At 38.1% G+C, this 20,943-nt stretch overlaps 2 protein-coding genes across 3 annotated transcripts; both read left to right on the forward strand.

Annotated features, from left to right (window-relative positions):
- Positions 1–1,298: 1,298 nt before the first annotated feature.
- Positions 1,299–12,693, forward strand: LOC146612095 (RING finger protein 145). The gene is made up of 11 exons (XM_085343607.1): positions 1,299–1,562; positions 1,764–2,071; positions 4,108–4,216; positions 5,417–5,508; positions 5,992–6,233; positions 6,493–6,668; positions 6,763–6,903; positions 6,988–7,170; positions 7,249–7,396; positions 7,949–8,305; positions 11,637–12,693. Exons 2-11 carry the CDS (start codon positions 1,903–1,905, stop codon positions 12,468–12,470), a joined length of 2,451 nt encoding a protein of 816 aa, XP_085199733.1. The 5' UTR covers positions 1,299–1,562; positions 1,764–1,902; the 3' UTR covers positions 12,471–12,693.
- An 823-nt stretch (positions 12,694–13,516) lies between these two features.
- On the forward strand, positions 13,517–19,974 carry LOC146612096 (ubiquitin-conjugating enzyme E2 D2-like). 2 transcript variants are annotated; one of them, XM_085343608.1, is made up of 8 exons: positions 13,517–13,937; positions 14,984–15,047; positions 15,453–15,484; positions 15,718–15,795; positions 16,213–16,318; positions 16,631–16,724; positions 16,920–16,969; positions 18,870–18,933. In XM_085343608.1, the coding sequence occupies exons 1-7, from the start codon at positions 13,914–13,916 to the stop codon at positions 16,966–16,968; spliced, it is 447 nt and encodes a 148-aa protein (XP_085199734.1). In that variant the 5' UTR covers positions 13,517–13,913; the 3' UTR covers position 16,969; positions 18,870–18,933. The 2 variants fall into 2 exon arrangements, with proteins under 2 accessions (XP_085199734.1, XP_085199735.1); XM_085343609.1 differs by lacking the exon at positions 16,920–16,969 and having other exon boundaries at positions 18,870–19,974.
- The last annotated feature ends 969 nt before the right edge of the window (positions 19,975–20,943 follow it).

The raw sequence follows: 20,943 nt of genomic DNA on the forward strand, positions 1-20,943 counted from the left end.
GTGTCTTGCGGGGTTATTGACTCAGAGGATGTCCCCGCAGAGATGCCTTCGGCCACAGGGCGCCCACTGTTTTGGCTGAGGGCCAACTGCTCAGCCTCTGTGAGTGGTGGTGGTGGAGGACCCCCACCTGTTTTTCGGGCCTCCGCTTTTTTTCTGTTGGCTATAACGGGTCACATTTGAGCATACAGAGTAAGCAAATATGTACTTGTAATGTGCTCAGATAATTTCAATAAGTGCTTACAGAAAGAAAATTAATGTAGCCTCTAACTGCAATTGATTTACATCGGACAAACAGACCAAGCACTATGGCTCATAATACAATTACACCTTACCTGTTTGGACTATATTTTTATATTTCATTTTTACTTGCTGCCAGGAACGTTTGGGGCCTGTTGGGTTGCACCTGCGCTCACATCACATCACAAAATAAAATGTATAAAATAACAAATAAAATAACATATGATAAAATAACGTGTTAAATGGGTGGAAATCCCTCGATCAATGTTTATATTAACACTCACGCATTGACTCTGTCGGCTATGTTTTGCCATGCATGCTCCCTTTCTTTTGCAGCTGTGGCTGTGTTACTTTTTTCCGCGGAATTTGCATGTTATCGGCATATGCTGCCATCAGAATTTCGGCCTCAAGCGCTGTGAAATACATTGACCGCGCCTTCTTTCCCTCCGTCTCCATGGTGACTCGCTTAATCTGTGCTCCGTTTATCAGGGCTTTATGTATCCTCGTCCGCGCGCTTCACTTGGGGTTAAAGCAACTCCGCGTTGACTGAACTAATTGTTATCAGCCTTTCTGAAACCGAATATTCCGAGTTGGACAGTTCGGGGTTACTCAACCGTGAGTGTCGTTTTTCACTCTGAGTTTTCCAAACCGGCTTCCTGAAACAGGGCCCTGGTCTGAAAATGGGTGAAAAGCAGTCCATGATATCCAAAGGAAAAAACTCTTAAAACTATTTCTCAAGTTCACTTTAAAATATTTCAAGAAAATCTGGCTAACCCTTGGAAACAAAATACAAAGAAATATAAAGAAACGTGGCTCAAAGGCTTTTGCACATCACTGTATGCAATGATCATTGTGTCACTTAAGTTGCACTTTTGTATACAAAAAAATATAATCAGCATTCACTTCTAGAAAGTACAAGCGCGAAATGCATTTTCTTCCTTTTGTCAACATTACTGAAAGTTGTAGTGACAGCCGTCGTGGAAAGACGTTACTTTTATTTTGAAATCAAAAATACTTGAACCTGATTGGTGCCTTTCGACGTGACGTCAGGACAGGAAATAGCCACGCAAGCCACTGGAATCATAACATTGCATTTGAAGAGTCTTTACTAACCCTGACATCATGGTTTTAGCTTTTTAATTTCGCTTTTTCTGATGACGGTTATTTCCGTTTATCTCGGAGAAGCGAAAGTTAGAGAAAAACTAAACTATATTTGAGCGCACTGCTAGCAAAACATGTCATTGGCCGCCGCGAAAGCAGCAACAGCAGCAACTAGCGATAGCTAGCAAATGGCTGCTTGGCTGTGATGTTTGTCACTGAGCGAAGTAAGTGTACCACTGTCACTTTTTTTTTTTTTTTACACAGTATCTACTTTAAAATGTGTTTAATTCGCAGTAGTACTCATGCATTTATCCAGCAATAAATAATAGTGGCTGGAAATGAGGCGCAAAAGCAGCTAAATAACGGCCTGGCAGCTAAGAGGTTTCTTCTCATCACCCTAACTTGTGTTTTTGTGTGTTTTCCAGATGACAAGACGACGAGCAAAATAGTTGTGAAGGTGCTGGGGGCTTGTGTCCTGTACAGGGAAACTGTTAGTTAACAGTATGTGACACATTAGCACTCTGCTGACTAAAAAAAGGGGGGTGGGAGTTGGTTTAAATCAAGATGCCTCGTCTGGAAGTGTTGGCCAACGTTGCTCTCAGGGTGCCGAGCATACTGGTGCTAGACCTGCTCTACAAATGTGACATTGAAGGTGTAACGGAGCACCTCAAGGCAAAAAATGAAGACATGCTCTTCAAATACAAGTATGTCATCTGGAACATGTATTACATTGGTAAGTTTCATCAAGTAAGGAGCTGGGAGAATAAGTAAATCTCTCTAATGTTAAGCTCCATGGCTTTTATTTGTGTCTCCTAACAAGAATTACACTGAGTCGCCCTCCTTCAAAAAGCTGTTTGCTTCAGAAGAATGACCTTAGTCTTGGTTTTACTGGAGTTTACTGTGGTGGTCTAAATCAGGGGTGGACATTTAATTTTCCCAAGGGGGCAAATGAGAAAGTGGGACTGTTGTGGAGGGCTGCACTAATAAGCAGAACTCAAATCTACTCAATATTAATTGGGTCATTACATCTTAAATAATCATATTGTTTTTAGAGTATTTTCTGCTTAACCACCTCTGATTTGCCTGAAAATTTTATGGTTTCAAAATGTGAATTTTTATTGCTTTGTATATAAAATATTTTTCTATATGTTTATTTTTTTAACTGGCCCACCCACACACTTTCAGGCCTTTTTTTCTAAAAAAATATTTTTCACTTTGAAATCTGAGCTGGTGTTTGAATATGATATGACTATCTTATTCAAACAGAGTTTTTAGGACTGATACATTAGAGACATGAATGGGTATTGGTTAGTTAAAGTATGTTTTACAAAAAAAAAATAAAGCCACCCTTTAAAAAAATAAATAAATAAAATTCACATGAATAGTTTGTAGTTATATTTACAATAATGTAAAATAAATCATGTGCAGTACTTTTTAACATGAAATTCTTAGTCACAATATTGAAGAAAATTCTATTTTCATTCCGCCTTCATGCTGATTTGAGCAAATCTGAATGAAACCAAATTCTGGTGCTTCCAGTTCATATTTTAATCATAGCTGAGAAAATAATTGTCATAAATAAATGCATATTTTTCATTTTCAAGATCCACTTTTTAGGCATGCACATTGCCCTCGAGGAGTCTGATAATTCAGGTACAGCTTAAAATATACAGAAAGACGTAAAAACAAAACAAGTACCAATAAGATATTTGTGGTCTGACTTCAAAGTGCAAAAAAACGCGCAGGAAGTAGGTCAACCGTTTTTCTTAAAAAAAAAAAAAAAAAAAAAGAAAGAAAGAAGGAAAACTTGATAAGTATGTCAAAATTTAAGCTAAAATTTTACAGCTATCATTATATATGTTTGAACTTTGGACTATTATATTTTTTGGCAAATCAGAAATGAATGAGCAGGGGGCCCATGATGATTTGAGAAGGAAAAACCAAGTTTTATCTCTTTATAAGATTATTGTGGCTCTTCACATCAGTCCCAGTTTCCCATGTGGCGCTTGTGAAACATAACTGTCCACCCCTGGTCAAAATGTTACTTCAGATTGCTTTGTCATCTTAAAAGACACAGACTTTATCCAAAGAAAAGCTAATGAAAATTAGAAAACCTACAGAGAATTACCTTTAAAAAAAAAAAAAGTTGAAAATGATCTGCATTTTTAAGTCTTACGTGCATTACTATGTTTTACTGCTTCTCTTGAAAACAAGAAACCAATAAAAAAATATTGAAAAGGGTCCTGTGAAAAGCAGCATTTGGGTGATTAGAATAACGGAATAATATCACATTTATAAACACTATAAATATTCTTGTTTTTATTCTGTTTCTCTGTTGTGGAATAAGCAGCTGTAGCTGATTAATTATTTCATAATATTTTCTGGGTTGTCATAGTGTGAGGATTTCCTGTGTTTACCTGGCTTGTGTAACTGTAAACTGAATCTGTTTAACTTTTGGACTGTTGGCGGGACATACGAGATTTCAAAACCTTATATTAACAGTTTTTAATCAATGAAATCCTCAATAAAAACTACATAGTTTAAGTCATCGGCATGCCTTAAAAAAAAAAAAACAGTTAAATATAAACTATTCATGTGGTTTTAGACTCTCTTGAAAGCTTAGTCAGCCTGATGGGGAGAGTCAGCATTGTCAAAATGATAATAGACATTTATAAGTGACAGTATCTTTTCTATTTCATAATATTTGCGTGCTTTTAGCTGTGCATCAAATGCATAAAAACATCACACTCATTCTTCTTTGTCTTCCAGGTCATTTGATAAATATGGTGGTGTTAATCCTTCCATTGAGACACATTGTGACACTCTACCTCCATATTCTCACCGGCCTCCTCCTATACATGGGGCATCAGATTTCCAAGTGAGATCCTTTGGCACTATTGTTGCAATTCCTAGATGTTTGGGGGGTTTTTTGTTTGGTTTTTTCGATTGAATCAGCTTTTTTGACAAAAGGTGTCAGCAATTGCAATGATCCTGCTTTTTTTTTTTTTTTTTTTTATAGTACTATGGAAAAGTCACTTATTTACATTTTACTTCCTTTTCCTTCTAAAGAGTTTCTTGTATTTTTAAAGCAGTCTTTAGCAGTAGCTCTCCATGCTTTCTTGAGGTTTTTCAAAGTTTGTTTTTGGACATCGGCTGCTTTACCACTCATTTTTCATTCCTGGTATTTGACCATTTTCAGAGGAATGTGTTTGTTTGTGCCGCCACTTAACGCTGACGTATGAATCATTCAGACATTTAAAAAAGGCACATATGGTTATTGTCAAAGTGTTATTATGGGAACACTTCGTATATCTCAGTATGGTGTGCAGTGTGTTCTTAAAAAAGATGAGGGAACTGGACAAATGATGCAGTAAGTGACAATTTCTAAAAGTCATGTCATTAAGAACTGTACAAAAAGAAATCAAGCAAAGATCTGAAACAGCACCTGTGAGATATAGCATAACCCTTCAATGTACTGTTTTCTGAACTCTCATCAAAAATGGTTTAAGCGGCTGTCAAGAAGCCATTCTTAAGGAAGCAAAACAGGGAGAAAAGGCTTAGGTATGGCACAAGAATGGGACTTTAGTGGCAACGGGTATTATGGAATAATTAGTATGCACAGAGGGAGTCAGTTGAGAGGTAAGCGTCTACAGCCATCTGTGAAATATTCTAGAGACTCTGTCATGGTTTTCAGTCAGTGGTGCTGGAGATCTTGTCAAAATTGATAAAATTGTAACTTGAACCCCCAAAAAAAGTCAACATCCAGAAAAGCTTTGAAATGTCCTCCAAGAAGCCTAGAGAACTATTCCTGAAGACTACTTTAGGAAATGATGAGAAAGCCTGTCTTAGAGTTCAGACTGTTGATGAATAAAGGCAGTCACACCAAATGTTGATTTTTAATGCTCAAATTGTATAAAGTCTGCTGTTGCCTGATATACTGTTTGCACATGTTAAAATAAGCTGCTGCACCTGTTTCCCATTTTTATAGCAAAGTATAAAGACATGAGGGGTAACTCTAAACAAAAGCATGCAGTTTACATGTGATTGTAAAATGATTTTTTTTCTGTTTGGTTTATAGGGATTATGTTCATGAAGAGCTACAGTACGGTTATCAAGGAGCAGTGTATCGTGATTCTTTGGCCTTCAACAGATTTGTCTCTGCAATGACTAGTGAGTACTAAACCATGTATGTAATTAGTTAGAAAGTTCATTAGAAAGCTTTCGATTCCTATAGGCCTACGTTCTAAAAAGGTCTGAAATACATTTTTTGCACGCAGCTATGAATTTTGTTCACTCAAATTTAGCTTTTCTTCGCTCAAAATAAATTTCTCCTGAAAATGCAACACTTGAACCTGCAAAATTTTTTTACGTGCACTCAGAATAGTGGCACAAAAATAACGCCATATGTGAAAACTGGATTATTTAATGTTACATTAAAAGAAATCTGTGAATTAAAGCCACTTCTCATAGCGAACAGTTTATCCAGTTTAGGGCCTGCTGAAGCCTGTCACAGGTGTTACAGATTTAACAAATCAAAGTTCTCCTTAAATTCCTCAAAAACTGTAATCAGTTGTAAAATAATGCAGGAAGCATCTGTTGTATTTACTTTTTAAGGGTTCGCCGTTGTGAAGCTGTACTGTTACTTTCTGCCAGGTCAGATTATTCTCAGCACACTGTGTGCCTTCTTGATGAAGACCAAAAAGGTGTGGTTGTTCTCTGCTCACATGCTCCCCCTGCTGGCTCGACTTTGCGCCACGCCTCATGCCATGCTGCTAACGGTCAACACTTTCTCCATGGGCCTGACTGGAGTGGGAATCGCCGTGTTCCTGCTGTCAAATATCTTTGTGCCATACCGTCTTGCAAGGGCTGCCTACTCTGAGCTGCTTCACCTGGAGGTTCTCTTATTCTGATATTCTAATTTTTTTATTTTTCATATTTCATACTGGACTGTTTTTGTCTTCTGTCGACAAAATCACCTCTTATTTGGTTATTATTAAGTATACTAAACTTCTAAATTATGTTTTTGGTTTTCTTGATTATATACTAGACTGGAAAACAATCAGTTAATGAACAATATAAATGTAAAAATCTGTGGGTTTGTTTTTTTGTTTTGTTTTTTAACATTCCGGACTTTATCGTGTTTCCTTTCCTCAGGTAATTGAGCTGTACAGACTTCTGGGTGTGGGAATCTCTCTGTGGAACCAGTTTGCTGTCCCAGTCCTCTTTAGCGTCTTCTGGTTTATTCTATTCATTGTCCAGCTGTGCTCAGACATCATGTCCGCTGGCACCTCAATAACCCATCATGGGATCATGTTCTTCCTCCTCACAAGGTGTGAAGGTGTTAATTACCTTCCCTTCATTTTGTATATGTTTAATCCTGACAATATGAACATCATCGGTTTCTCATTTGCTTGAATCCTACAGTGTCTCTGAATGTTGTGCAACACCATACTCTCTTTTGGGTCTGACCTTCATGGTGTCCTATCTGGCTCTGGGGCTGCTCAATCTATGCAAGTTTTACCTGGGAGGTTTTGCCGCTGTTCAGAACGAGAATGTCATGCACAGGTAACTGATAATGTAAGCTGTATCTCTGTGCTGTACCTCCTTTATTTTTATTTAATCTTAATTCCTGATCGTTTTTGTTCTCAGAGGTGTGACTGAGGGCGTCACTCTGCTCCTCCTCGCCATTCAGACAGGCCTGTTGGATATGCAAGCACTGCAGCGCACCTTCCTCCTCAGCATCATCCTCTTCATCGTGGTGACCTCAACCCTGCAGTCAATGATAGAAATAACAGATCCAGTTATTCTCGCACTGGGTGCATCACGAAACAGGTAAGAGCAGCAACAGTGTTTTTTCTTTTTTAAGCTTATTCCCGATTTCATTAATTTCTCCTTCATATGTGCTTCTAGGAGTCTGTGGAAACACTTCCGTGGCCTCAGCATGTGTTTGCTTCTCCTGGTTTTCCCAGTGTTTATGGCTTACAAGATCTCCCAGTTCTTCCACATGGATTTCTGGCTCCTCATACTAGTATCCAGCTGCATGCTTACATCCCTTCAGGTAGGAAGTATTTATGTTCTCTCTCTCTCTCTTTTTAGTGTGTTTTAAGTTATGAATACATTCAGGAAGCAATCTTAAATGCAGCTGTGGTAACAGATATTCCAGAAACTGAAATACAGGGTTAGTTTATTTATATGCTTTTAAATCACTGGTGTTAATTACTGTGACATTTAAAACAGGACTACTACTGTTGCCATTTAGTTCCAGTTGTAAATGTGTGTAGTCATGTCCCAGCAATGCAGTGTTGAATGTGAGAAATTTTATGACTTTGGCTCCACCCACTGGAGGTCAGATGTAGTGCATGTCTACATAGTTAATACCTTTTTGTTTGTTTTTTGTGACATCGTCCTGTTTCTGTACACCTGTGCAGTAACACTAATGTGACACCTCCTATAGTCATAAATAGAAAAAGGCATTTAGTAGACAACGTAAGGTCACCTTCACAAACTGAAAAACAAAGAAGCTGTTAACATGGCAGAAGCTGTAGATTTATACAGGGAGAGGAGGATGACTGCTGACTTGCACATGTAAAAGACTGACTGTTTATTCCAGGTTACAGGCACTATGCTGATCTACTCCCTCTTCATGGTGGAGCTGTTTCGCAGCGACCCAATTGAGAGCCTGGACGAAGTGATCTACTGGGTGAACGCTGTCAGCCGTGTGTTGGAGTTTGTTGTGGCACTGTGCGTGGTGGCTTATGGCACCTGGGAGTCACTCTTTGGAGAGTGGAGCTGGATGGGTGCCTCCGTCATTATCATCCACTCATATTTTAACGTTTGGCTCAGAGCTCAGTCTGGCTGGAGGAGCTTCCTGCTCAGACAGGAAGCAGCTAAGAAGATCAACTCCCTGCCCAGAGCCACAGCTCAGCAGCTGCAGGAGCACAATGATGTGTGCGCCATCTGCTTTCAGGTCAGTTACCCTTGTAGCTTTTGTTTTTAGAAGATGGTTAAAGCTGAGAACCAACAACATAAGATACTATAAAACCTCAAACCCAGTCCTAATCCTCATTTGGCTGTGAAAATTCATTTTCAAACTCGTGTAGTTTCTGCACAAAATGACACAAAGCATCCAATGAACTTAAGTAGGTGCTTTTTATGTTTTTTACTTATTTTGTTCAATTATCTGACCTGATTTAATTTTTATGTTTTTGGGTTTTTTTGTTGTTGTGGTTTGTTTGTTTGTTTGTTTGTTTGGTGGTTTGTTTGGTGGTTTGTTTGTTTGTTTGGGGTTATCATGACCTCTGTTTCCTCTAAACCATCACCTCTTTTAGTTGCTGTTCAAGTCTTACACAGAACTATGCTATGAAATAATGAGGGGAAAAAAACCCAACAACATTTAACTCTGTGGAATCACATTTTGTGAGTTTTGGCTTTTGAAAATTGTTCTTCCAAATTTCAGCATTCATGATTTCAAAAAACCCCAAAAACAATTTAATCCAAAAGCAATCATCAGTGATGTAAAATTTGTGCATGTTACACAAAATAATCCATTTAAAAATTCAACAGAAAACCTCAAATCTCAAGTGGCTGACACGCCATGCTTAGGTGTGGTTAATAATTAGACTGTGTGGATTATGTAGCAAGAGGACTGGCAGGCTTTGAGTTGCTAAATGTGCCCTCAGTTCACCTCCATATCAGACACAAAATGCTTTCTTGATTACATTATTGATACTTATGAAAATACATAAATGCCTGCTTAATAAAATATACTTAAATTTAGTTGTTTTTTTCTCTGAATACTTTGACTTCCATGGTAAATTAAGGCATTTTTGCTAAAGTTTGCTAAAATTATTTAAACAATATAAAAAGAGTGTTTAATAAAATGATCCCAGATAGAGATAATGATGCATTTTAGTTGTTCAGTGCTGAAGGCCAAAATTAATTTACAGTATCGTTACATTAACATAAAAGTTGTCAGGTTATTGTAGGTGCCTTAGGTTTTACTTATTATAATCAGTGTGTCATTTTGTATTGGGGCATTAATTAAAAGTTGTCATGGGTTGATACTTGATTTTTGACAGTGTTCCCCTTTTGTTGTTATGACTACTACTTTGCATATATAATAGCTGATGTGTGTGTGTGTGTGTGTGTGTGTGTGTGTGTGTGTGTGTGTGTGTGTGTTTTTGAAGTTTGTTAATCCTGTTTTTCCAGTTTGGCATTCAGGACACTTCTTTGGCCTTGAGTTTGTTTTTCTGGTCAAAACAAGTTAATAATATCTCTAGTAGAGATGGACCGATCCGATATTACGTATCGGTATCGGTCCGATACTGACCTAAATTACTGGATCGGATATCGGAGAAAAATAAAAAATGTAATCCGATCCATTAAATATCACTAAAGCACCTCACAAAACTTGCAACACGCCGTAACTCACCTCAGAACGTTAGCACGTCGGAGCAGTATGCATCACGTGATAGAGCGGCTGTGGCATGCGGGACCTGTCGATGGTCTGGATAGCATTTGGAGCTTCGCTAGCAACCCGGCATTTCATCTCCGACAAAGTTATCCCGAGAGAAGTAAAGCAAGTGTGTAAGTCCATCTCTGAATGTTTGTAAAGCATTCCTGCGTTAAGCTTAACAAACGACTGCCTCTTCTTGCTGCTACTTCAATCATGAAACTGCTTAACGATCAGCTGATCGGCTTTTCTGTCGCTAGTCCGTGTCTCTAGTTTGCTTTTGGCCCACTTTGCACCAGAAAGAGGAAACCAGCGGCTGAACAACAGCAGCACGTTTAAGCTTGATCAGCTGTTGTTAGAATGTATTTAATATTACTTTCTACTCGAGGATCTTTTTCTACGTAGCTGACGCTGGTAACTGTGCAGGGGCGGATCTAGCAAAGTTTAGCCAGGGGGGCCGATAGGGCATTAACAGGGAAAAGGGGGCACAAAGACATACTTTTCTTTCTTATTCTCATTTAAAATGTCTAGCTTTTAATAAATAATTATCTGACACCCAAAGTTTTAATTTGATGTAAAATGAATAGAAGTCAATTACTGTATATAGTAACTATTAAGTCTAATATATATACCCTAGTAAGCTATAGTACTTTTTCCTTTGGGAAGGTACCATCTGTGCAGTCTGCAATTTTGTTGAAGAAAGATGTTGAATCTATTTAATATTTCTTGAAAAATAATTGATTTCTGTGCATTTTTTTTCACACTGCATCAAATTAAGGTTGATTACGTCGATTAAGCATCATGAGGTGGAGGGTGGGGGGTGGTTCCCTATTTTTTATTTATTTATTTTTGTTGTTGCTGGGAGTTGGAACCCTATTAGTTAGGTTGCTTAATATTTATGCTAAGTACTCTTTAAAATACCAGAATAGGGAGGATGGTGTAGGTTTAAGTTTATTAGATTGATCAGTATTGCTGAACTATGAAATTTTTTTTTTTTGCATACAGGTATAACAGAATAGCTTTAGTGTAGTTGTTGTTTTAAACTTGAGTATGAACTTATACAAAATGCAGCAAGATATTTAAAAAACAGTTTTGTTGATTAAAAAACACTATATCGGATTCATATCGGTATCGGCAGATATCCAAATTTATGATATCGGTATCGGTATCGGACATAAAAAAGTGGTATCGTGCCATCTCTAATCTCTAGTAGTCAGTAGTTAGTCATCAAGGAAATTCCTACAGAAAATATGTAGCTTGCCATCACCAGTGTGTGAAAGTGTGTGAATGTGTGTGTGAATGGGTGGATGACTGGTTGTGTAAAGCGCTTTGGGGTCATTAGGGACTAGAAAAGCGCTATACAAATACAGGCCATTTTACCTGTAAAAGATAAGACTTTATTGACTTTCATGGAAAATGTATTACCTGTGTTAAAGCAGGATAGAAGTAAGCTGATGGGGGACAAGAAAACTATTAAATTGACTGATATTAATGCAAAATAAATTAGAGGTAAATGAAGAGAAGTCACATGAAAAAATAAACATCTCATAAAGAAATGAAAGGGGGGGGGGGGACCCAACAAAAACAAAGTTTTGTTCATAAGAGGAAGTAGGAGGATGCGAATGCTTAATAATTCCTACACCTGTCTAGCTCTTCTTATATAGATGTTTTGACTATTTATACAACCTAATATTTACACATATGATACAAATAAATATTCCTATCTAATACACAGACTTGTTATATTAATATAAACTTTTATAGTTTGATAATTATGTATCATTTTTCTATGCATTTTGTTTATTTTATTTTTTTAGTTATGTTTTTTTTTTTTTTTTTTTTACAGGAAATGAGCTCTGCCGTGATCACATATTGTGGACATTTCTTCCATTCTAACTGCCTCCGCAAATGGCTGTATGTTCAGGAGACGTGCCCCATGTGCCACCAAACGGTACGACCGACACCGCCGGGTCAGAGCCAGGCATCAGCTGACAGCCCAGCCGCCCCACCTCAGAGAGACGCGGAGCCTGATCCAGCTGCACCAGAGGGAGATCAGAAGCTGGATACAGCAACAGTGCAGGAGACACAGAGCAACAGTGTAACTCCTGATGACACTGAGCAGCAGGAGGGAAGGGAAAGCTTTGAGAATGGAGAAAATAGTGAAGCCCATCAGGGTCTTCATTACAGCCCCAGTGGGGACTGTGTTGAATGTGTCCATGCAGTGCGTTCAGGGGACCTTTCAAGTTCTCATACGCCTCAAAATAAAAATCCTCCCAACACGCCCAACCAAGCTGAGGAGAGTGGTAAGGACTCCATACTGCCATCTACCCTGAAAACTGTTACAACAGAGGGCCAGTCTGCCTCTGAACTAGCAGAGGTTGAGGACAGCATTCATTTCAGTCCTAGATGTGATGGGACACCTGAATCATGGAAGCGCTTCAATTCACCAGAGGCAAACAATACAGAGAAAAATCAAGAGGGAATCTCAAGTGGAAAAACACTTGTTGACAGTCCATCATCTGTCCAATCGTGTAATAAAAACTCAGAACTCTGCACTGATCGTGCCCAAAGTTATAAAGGTAGCTGCACATATTCAGACTCAGAAAGCCTCAGAGAGGTTGAACCTGCTCCACAGAGCCTTGAGCTCAGCCTACGTAGAAGCACAGACACCAGTGACTGACTGCCCTGTACCAGTGCCTTGAAGGGTATAAAAGCATAATTCTCAATAATAGGAAATTAAAAACATTTGGCTTCTCTGTGTGAACCAATAGATTGGGGGGGGGGGGGGGGAAATGCCAGACAGTATAATGAATGTGCTTTGGTCTAACAAATAATGTGTATCTCGACTAAATAATGAGATTAAATTGTGTTCGATAAATGTACAACTTTAAAGAAAATGTTAAATAAAGATCATGTTTAATAAAAAAATGTAACTATAAAGCATTGATCTTATATTAGTATTTACTGAATTTTAGCAGGTCACAACTAAAGATGTTTTCTTGGAGAAATCACATTTGTTTTCTTTTCATGTCAGTTTTCTTGCTCAAGGTTGGGTAGCATTTTTGTGAAAGAAATGTGGCAAAGAGAAAAGCTTCAGCAGGTGTCTTTTTATTTATGAATCAGCTGTTTGTACTCACACACACACACATATACATATATCTTAGAAATAAGATTAAAAAAAACAAATAAGAATATGTTAATTTAAAGATATGGACATGTTTTTTTGTAGATGACTTGATTTAAAAAACCTCAGAAAGCCTGGGGATCCACTAGATCTATAAACACTGGCTGAGTAACAAAAACTTGAATAAAACACTAGGCTTAATGGCCTAAATTGCATCCGTCTTTTCCTGCTATTGAATGTTAAAATGTCTCCTTTGGAAAAAAACATTACCACAAAGCAATTACCACACAGCCCCCTTGAGGTTCAGAAGCTTTTGTTTGGTAATCCAGCGTCGTTATAATTTAGTTACTTGGATTAATATGAATACTGCCTGATTTACATTAACGCGATTAAAATTGTACAACTTGTGGTTGAAGCTGTGATCATGTGGGCAACTTTTAATCACTACTTGACAAAAATCCTAAAAAGTGTTCTCGTTTAATTGTGTCTTTCAGTAACTAAAGACTGGCATGTCACGGCTGGTCTCGCATGTATGTTGTTTTTCTTCAGCAGCAGGAACCAATGTGCCATCACAAACGCCCCGTCACTCAGCAGCCGACTGCACCGCCTTCACAACTAAGCTTCAAATACATGTAGACTGACGCTAGTTGGCCAGCGGCACCGACCGAAACCAACAGCAGAAGAGAGCTTTGTCGACCGGGTTACGCCACCTGGCACTCGCACTTATTCGGCATTGATTTTTGGGTTAGGTTTAATCCGATATAAGACGTGTAATTCACGAGGAAAGTGAGCGTTATTGAGGGAGTGTGCAACATTTGACGTTTAACACCGCGCATACGTAGTTTGAGCTTGCTAGCCGGCTAACTCTGCTAGCCAGAGAAAGGAAAAAAGCCGTCGGGTTTGACCTACCGTCAGTTATTTCACCGAGAGCGAAGCATCTCTGTTTCTTCGTTTGGGATCGAAACACCGCCAACTTAGAGAGCAGAACACCAAGACAGGATGGCTCTGAAAAGGATTCACAAGGTAAGATAACGTCGTGAAGGTTGGCTAGCTGTGTAAGCTAGTCCCGCTAGCCTCCCACAATGCAGCGAGCCGCTGTTCTCGAAACAAGGCGGCGAAACATGTTCGAAGATGTGTTAACTTTACAGCTCGTTTTATTTAAAAATGTTAAGGAAACTTTGGTGTGTTTTGACTTGAGTGAATTAATGGTGGTTTTTACTACTTGAATCGGTTAGCACGGGCCAACACGGCTTAATGTTGGGCCGGTCAGCTAACGTTAGCAGTTTCACTTGTAGAGAATGTATGTTTGACGGCGGAAGGAGGCCGCATGAATTTCCCAACACTTCATACCTTTACACGAAGGCACATATGTTTGAAGGTTGCCTAACTGTAATACGAAACTTTTAACCTGATACTTTGTACTCGCTAGTAAATTATAAGTCGTTTAGTTATGAATTAAAGCGGCAATAATTCATGTTGGAGGGTCCATGACTCATATCAGTCCCTGAAATCTGTTAGTCAGAGCTGCCTTCATGATACATTTCTTTGGTATGTCATCGTATTTGTTCTTGGTCTGTAATCGTGATTGACAGAAACTGGCAGGAACAGAATGGAGTAACACACTCGAATTGCTGACATCTGGTTTCATTCCTTCACTCTGCTGTTTACGAGAATTTTCTTCCAAGAAAATCAGACACTACTTCTTTGTAAGTTTACGGAAGGCTAGGGTGGGGCTGTGGCCTTCACCTCACTCTAAAATAGTGTATACCCTAAAAATAACACAACACGTGTCATATTATACACGGTATATGCTCGGTTCTCAATAACTTTGCATGGAGTTGAATTTTGAGCATAGTGGCCGGGTGATGAAACCCGAAGTGAGGATGGCGTGAAATATATTAAGCACACACCTGTCAGGTAGCACCCCTCACCACCGCAGTCTCGGTTTCAGCATGTATGTCAATGATGTTAAAAGGCGCTCACGCCTATAGACAGATTTTTGTTTTTTTAGATCACATCTACTCATTTTTTGTTACTTTTGTCTAACTGGTTATTGTTTTTCCTCATAGGAGCTTAACGACCTGGCTCGTGACCCTCCAGCACAGTGCTCAGCTGGCCCAGTGGGTGATGATAGTAAGTGTCCCAAACCTGCTCTTTATTTCATTTCTTTAGTTTCATCAAAAATAAAATGGCAAAAATCTGCAACTAAGGTGATATTATCTAATGTGTCATTTGAGATGTGCAGCCCAAAAAAAGAACAATTTTTCATTTTTGAAATGCTGTCATGTGCTAAACTTTAGCATATTTGCATTTAAAAAATGTCTTAAATATTATAAAACCATTTGGATGTTGATTTAAAGTGGAGAAATTGGTTGCTGCTGCGTTTAGAAAATTTACAGTGGGATATTAAAATTGACTTTGAAACAGGGAAATTGTGTTACTGGGAAGCTATGAGGTCTGTTTGGAAACCTTAGTTCCTGTCAGATCACATACCTGTGACCTTTTCTTGTTTTGTAACTTTTACTTTGTTCTCTGCAGTGTTTCACTGGCAAGCCACAATCATGGGGCCTGTAAGTAGATCTTTTATGACACAGTTGTTGCCCTTGTCAGGTTTATGGCAGCACGGTGCTGAAATTTGGCATTGGAGTAGTGTTCCCGAGTGCTTAAAATGTATTTGTAATAAAGGTTGAAATTTGACTTGATAATGAGTAGCTGTGTGTCTTCTGAAATATGTAAATGTACCCCCCCCCCTTTTTTTTTTTTTCTTTCTCTCTTTCTTTTTTTTTTTTTTTTTCTCCATCAGAGTGACAGTCCATATCAGGGAGGTGTTTTCTTCTTGACGATTCATTTTCCAACAGACTACCCCTTCAAACCCCCCAAGGTAACTGTGGTTGGACTGGTCAAACCTTAAGCAGAGTTTCCTGTTTTGATAACTTAAATATGGAAATAGTCTGTCGTGCTGTAGGCAGTTGTTAGTATGAAAAAATGTCCTGTTTACAGCATAAAGTATCAACAACAAGGGCCAATTGTTATACTTTAAAATGCTGAACAGCTCTTGAGTGAGGAAGATATCTTCAAAAACACCACATTTATAGTAAATAGGGCCTGGTGATTCTTGCGCCATGAACATTGGCCAGTAGCCTACATGAAGTAATACCTGTCATTCCAGAACTTGACAGTCATGAGCGTCACACGTCAGTGCCTAGTGTCAAAGTTTCTGAGTTGCATAACACGGACATGTTGTTGTCACTATGTTTTGTATAGCTTTTCACAGTGTTTTTGTTTGTTTTTCTCTCAGGTTGCGTTTACGACAAGAATTTACCACCCAAATATTAACAGTAACGGCAGTATCTGTCTGGATATTCTCAGATCACAATGGTCTCCTGCGCTTACTATTTCTAAAGGTATGAGGACATCTGTTCATTAACACCCAACTTGTATAATTTACTTAGGCCCATATTTTTACCAGGTATTTATTTCCCTGCTTTTTGGATCAGCAAGACCTGTACTAATAATATTTAATGTCTACAGTTTGAGTTTAAAATTTAGAATATGGTAAACCATTTCTTTACCTTAAAATGCTAATATAAATCGTGTAAATAAATTGAAATGTCAAGGGAAATTAAACATTCCCTTTTTTGTGTTTAATTTTTTTTAAAGCCATCTAAAATATAATAAATGTTAAAGAATGCTTAGCATCCATATGTTCCTTGCAGTTCTTCTCTCCATTTGCTCACTCCTATGTGACCCAAACCCCGATGACCCGCTAGTGCCAGAGATCGCACGAATCTACAAAACAGATAGTCAGAAGTAAGTATAAATATGTGTGGAAAAACTAACCTCTAAACATGTGAACTGACCAATTCTGTCTCCAAAAAGGAACATGAGAGTTTTATGGTGCTGTGTTTGCAAGAAGTGTTGCGGTTTCAAAGTTGCTGATTGCATTGATGTCAAATTCACCTTTATCTCTAGGGTATATTATAAAACCTAGTTTTATCCTGTTAGGTACAATAAACTAGCACAGGAGTGGACAGTCAAGTATGCCATGCTTTAGGGTAAGGCCAAGAGCCATCACTGCATCTTGGCTAGTGCTAAGTGATCGGATATGTTGTGATGCTCTGCTCAGTACATAACTAGAGGCTTGGATCTGTTCTAAAGAGTGTGACTAAAATGAGCTGCTTGTACTAATCTTTGTCTCTACGAGCCGAATAACTTATTGACCCTGCACTGCTCTCAGGGTGTGGGTTTGGATTTTTATGTGCACCTTGATTTCCTGCAGTTGCACTCTCCTGCTGGAAATAAACAAGTTAACTGAAAATTTTTGCCTGTGGATATAATGGACACTTGAGTATTGTGGTGTACCGCTAACACAGGGCAGAGGAAAATCAAGATGTAATAGAAAAACCCTTTTAGTGTTCCATGAAACTGTAGTCTGGTAATAAGGAAGCACCTCCTTAACTCTATTTTATTTTTATTTATTTATATATATATATATATATATATATATATATATATATATAAATAAAAAAATTTCTTCTTCTTTGTAACCCCACAAGTTTCATTCTTTGGTATGATTTCTAGCATCAACTTGTAGAGACTTGAGGACAATCCCTCAGTTAATCATGGGTTGCCTGCATTTGTCAGTTGCATTGTTCAACAGATGTCACAGCATTGTGGAAAAATGTTCACGGTGATGCATTTAAGGACACTGCAACAGCTGGCTGTCAAAAAAGGCTGAATTCATGAGCTTGATGTCTAAAATTAAGGCAGGGCTGATAAACAAATAAAAAATGTGATATGATGGTTTGTTAAGCGCGTTGCTAATTGGCCAGTATTTTCAAACATGTCAAAGGCTTCTATTTTATTTTTTCTCCTTTCTTCCCTTCCCTCTCCCCACACATGAACTCTGGACAGTGTGGAGAAAAATCAGGTTGTCTAAGTTGCCCTTTGTCATGTAGCACACAACAGGAAATGGTCTGCTTCAGATGCATTCTCGCTGCGGAAATACTCAATATGATTTAGACGGCGGTGCTTTGGGGTTGAGCGTGAAGGAGGCAGGACCCGACACCCACTCTATTCTCACATGCGCCCAATTGGACATCACACAGACTTTTACAGGGTTGACAATTTAATGTCTGTTTTGACAATGCGCCCTTTTTTCTTCTTTTTTTTTTTTTTTTTTTTTTTTTTAAATTCCGTTCTTGCATTTGGCTTCTCAAGGTAATGTCCGAGTTCAGGGCTGCAGTGTGGTGTGAGAAAACTGCTTATGCAACAGTCTGCATCGGAAGTTATATCACCAGCAGTATAACATGTCATGTTTATCAAATGACTTTACTGTACAGGATTATTCCCAAGTGAAGAACAATTTTTAGTATGAGATTAAAATGAATGGATACCAGTTCCCGCTTAGATCAGTGTAAATGTGGTTTGAAAAATGATTCGGAGGATACACTATGGGGGGGATACGAATACAAATTTTAATTCAATGCTGGAACAAGAAATAAAACTTCCTAAAACCGGCGAGAAGCAAAGTAAGCTGAAACCATCCAAATGTAGTGTTAAAGTCCTTTTTATAATAGGATTAATTTAATCTGGGTATGAACATGGATATTGAGAGTAGTAATGATGGCTCGTCTCATCACTCGACAAAGTTCAAAAACAATATTGTTTTTGCATGCACACAGCTGCTAGTTCCAGCATGAAAAGGATTGTATACCCATCCCCCTCCAAAAAAAGTTCTGTTGCTTCAGACTTGGTCTTTTAAACATCTTATCTCTGTGCTAATCTGGACGTGATCAGTTAGGGCGCTAACTTGGCATGGCCTTCAAAAAAAAAAAATAGCAGTGTTTTCAGGTGCATGAAGAAATCCTGCTGATATTTTGGGTATGACTTGAAGACAGGAATTTTTGTATTAAATAGGTGAAGTTAATGTTTGCCCCCCTTTTTTCTTTGCAGATACACCAAAATGGCAAAAGAATGGACACAAAAATACGCAATGTGATGGGATCGTTTGGAACGCTGGTGAAAATGTGGTTGCTGGTTCAAACTTAAAATTTTGGGATTCTGTTTTACTTTTTCACTTTATTATTATTTTTTTTTTTGTTTTTCTTTTGTTTCAATTTTTCTTTTTGGTTAATCAGAGCATTTTACCCCTCCTTTTCCCACCTGCGCGCTCATAAGAAGATAGTGTTTTCTCTCTAGGACTTGTGCCAGTTTCTGTAAAGTTTCGACTCCTGTTTTTATACAGAGTTCAAATTTTAAAAAATGTATATAAATCACGAAAACTATCGTGGTCTATAGACTCGGCTTGAGCATGCACCGGTAAGAGTTTTCAACCCAAAATTGGTGATGATAGTCATTTACTCTGCACACACTTGGTAGAATCTGATGCAGCTGGTCTCCTCATGCTGAGCAGCATCAACCCTACGCTGATCCACTTGTAGACAGGCTGGATCCTCTGGGGTTGATACTTCGTCACAGGCCGGGCTTCTTTGAGCATTTGGGGCAAAGTCTGTGTTTTGCCATTGTTGTAAATTTTGAATTCTCAAATTGGTGGTATTCTGCTGCACTTAAGGAAAAAAACAAATATAAATCTGTGACAATGAAGAAACTGTTTTGTGGACCCTGTCTGCCTCCAGGGACCGGTGCGATGTCAGTTTGTTCTTCTGATGCATAGTAAATGAAGTTTATTATCTGAGGAAAGAAGTGTATCTTATTCCACTATCAAAGTGTGTACAGAGAAGCACAGCAGTATATATCAATGTTAAAGAAACCAATGTAAGAACTTCAATGTTGTATTTTATGCATGTTAATAAAGGTAGGCTATATTATCTGATATGTTTCTGCAAATTAAGTGGATTGTAAGGTTGAACAGTTGGAAAAAATTTGGTTCCCCTCAAAGGCTTTCTACTTTTGTTATTTAGAAGCCAGTAGTTGAGCTCTTAGTTTTACACCCACTCGAACACTGTCTTCTTGTAGCCCTAAAATATGATGCAAAGCTGATGGTTGATAATCAACTTGTCGCTCTGTTTCTTTTTAGTTTCCCTTCAATAAAGTTACTTAAACCATAAAACAACCAGTGTGATGTTTTGTAGTTTTCATTTGAGGCATTTAAAAAAATCCCCTGAACACTGCTAGACTTTGAAGACTATGCTGAAGTCTTGTCTTCAGTAAAACCATCTGTACCATGTTTTAAGTACTGTATTGTGTGTATGTAACTAAGACGCCTCTTGGTGGTGTGTGTGTGTGTGTGTGTGTGTGTGTGTGCGCGCGCGCGTTTGTCATTTCTTTAACTAGTCTTCAGGAATACCTCATGAGGGACATTAAAGCTCTATGCATGTTTGCTAGTTTTTGTTCCTTCTCTCAGGATAATCCCACATTGCTTCAATAATGACATCTGCGTTCTGGGAGGGCAATCCATTACTGATGGTGCTATAATGGCTTGGTGACTACTCTTCCAGTGAGACCTTTTCTGATGACCCATTAATGAACAATAGATCAACTGAAGGATCATAATTTAAAAGATCCCTGAGTTAGGTGCCTTTTTTTTTTTTTTTTTATAAATACTTGAATGATTCGTATGTCAGTGTTAAGTGTTTTAACAAAAAAATAGTTTTACAATGACTGAGCTAAGAATGAGTGAAAAGGCAGCAAATGTCCAAAGGAAAACTTCAAAGGACCTTCAGAAAGTCTGGCTCTGGAAATGTAAAGAAACAAAGGGTGACTCAAACGTTTTCACAATACTGTATATTGTAATATGTAATATGCTTAGAAATATTGCCTCCTAAGAGACCTACTAAATATAAAGGTTTTCTCTGACTTCCATTTTGCTTGAGTAGTTTTCCATAATTGCTTACCATGTCGGTAAATGTTGTATACACACCCTTGTTTAGAAATGCAAAACACTCCCTTATTTGGTCCCTCTAAAATAAGTACATATGTTTGTTGATTAGGAAATTATGCTTTAAAAAATCTAATTCATCTTTAAAATATATTTTTATATTAAACCTGTAGCAGGATTTTGTTGAAA

This window comes from Diplotaxodon limnothrissa, linkage group LG19, assembly GCF_057381915.1.
Source record: "Diplotaxodon limnothrissa isolate DT_005_m linkage group LG19, D_limnothrissa_male_GT1.1, whole genome shotgun sequence".
NCBI classification, from domain to species: Eukaryota; Metazoa; Chordata; class Actinopteri; order Cichliformes; family Cichlidae; genus Diplotaxodon; species Diplotaxodon limnothrissa.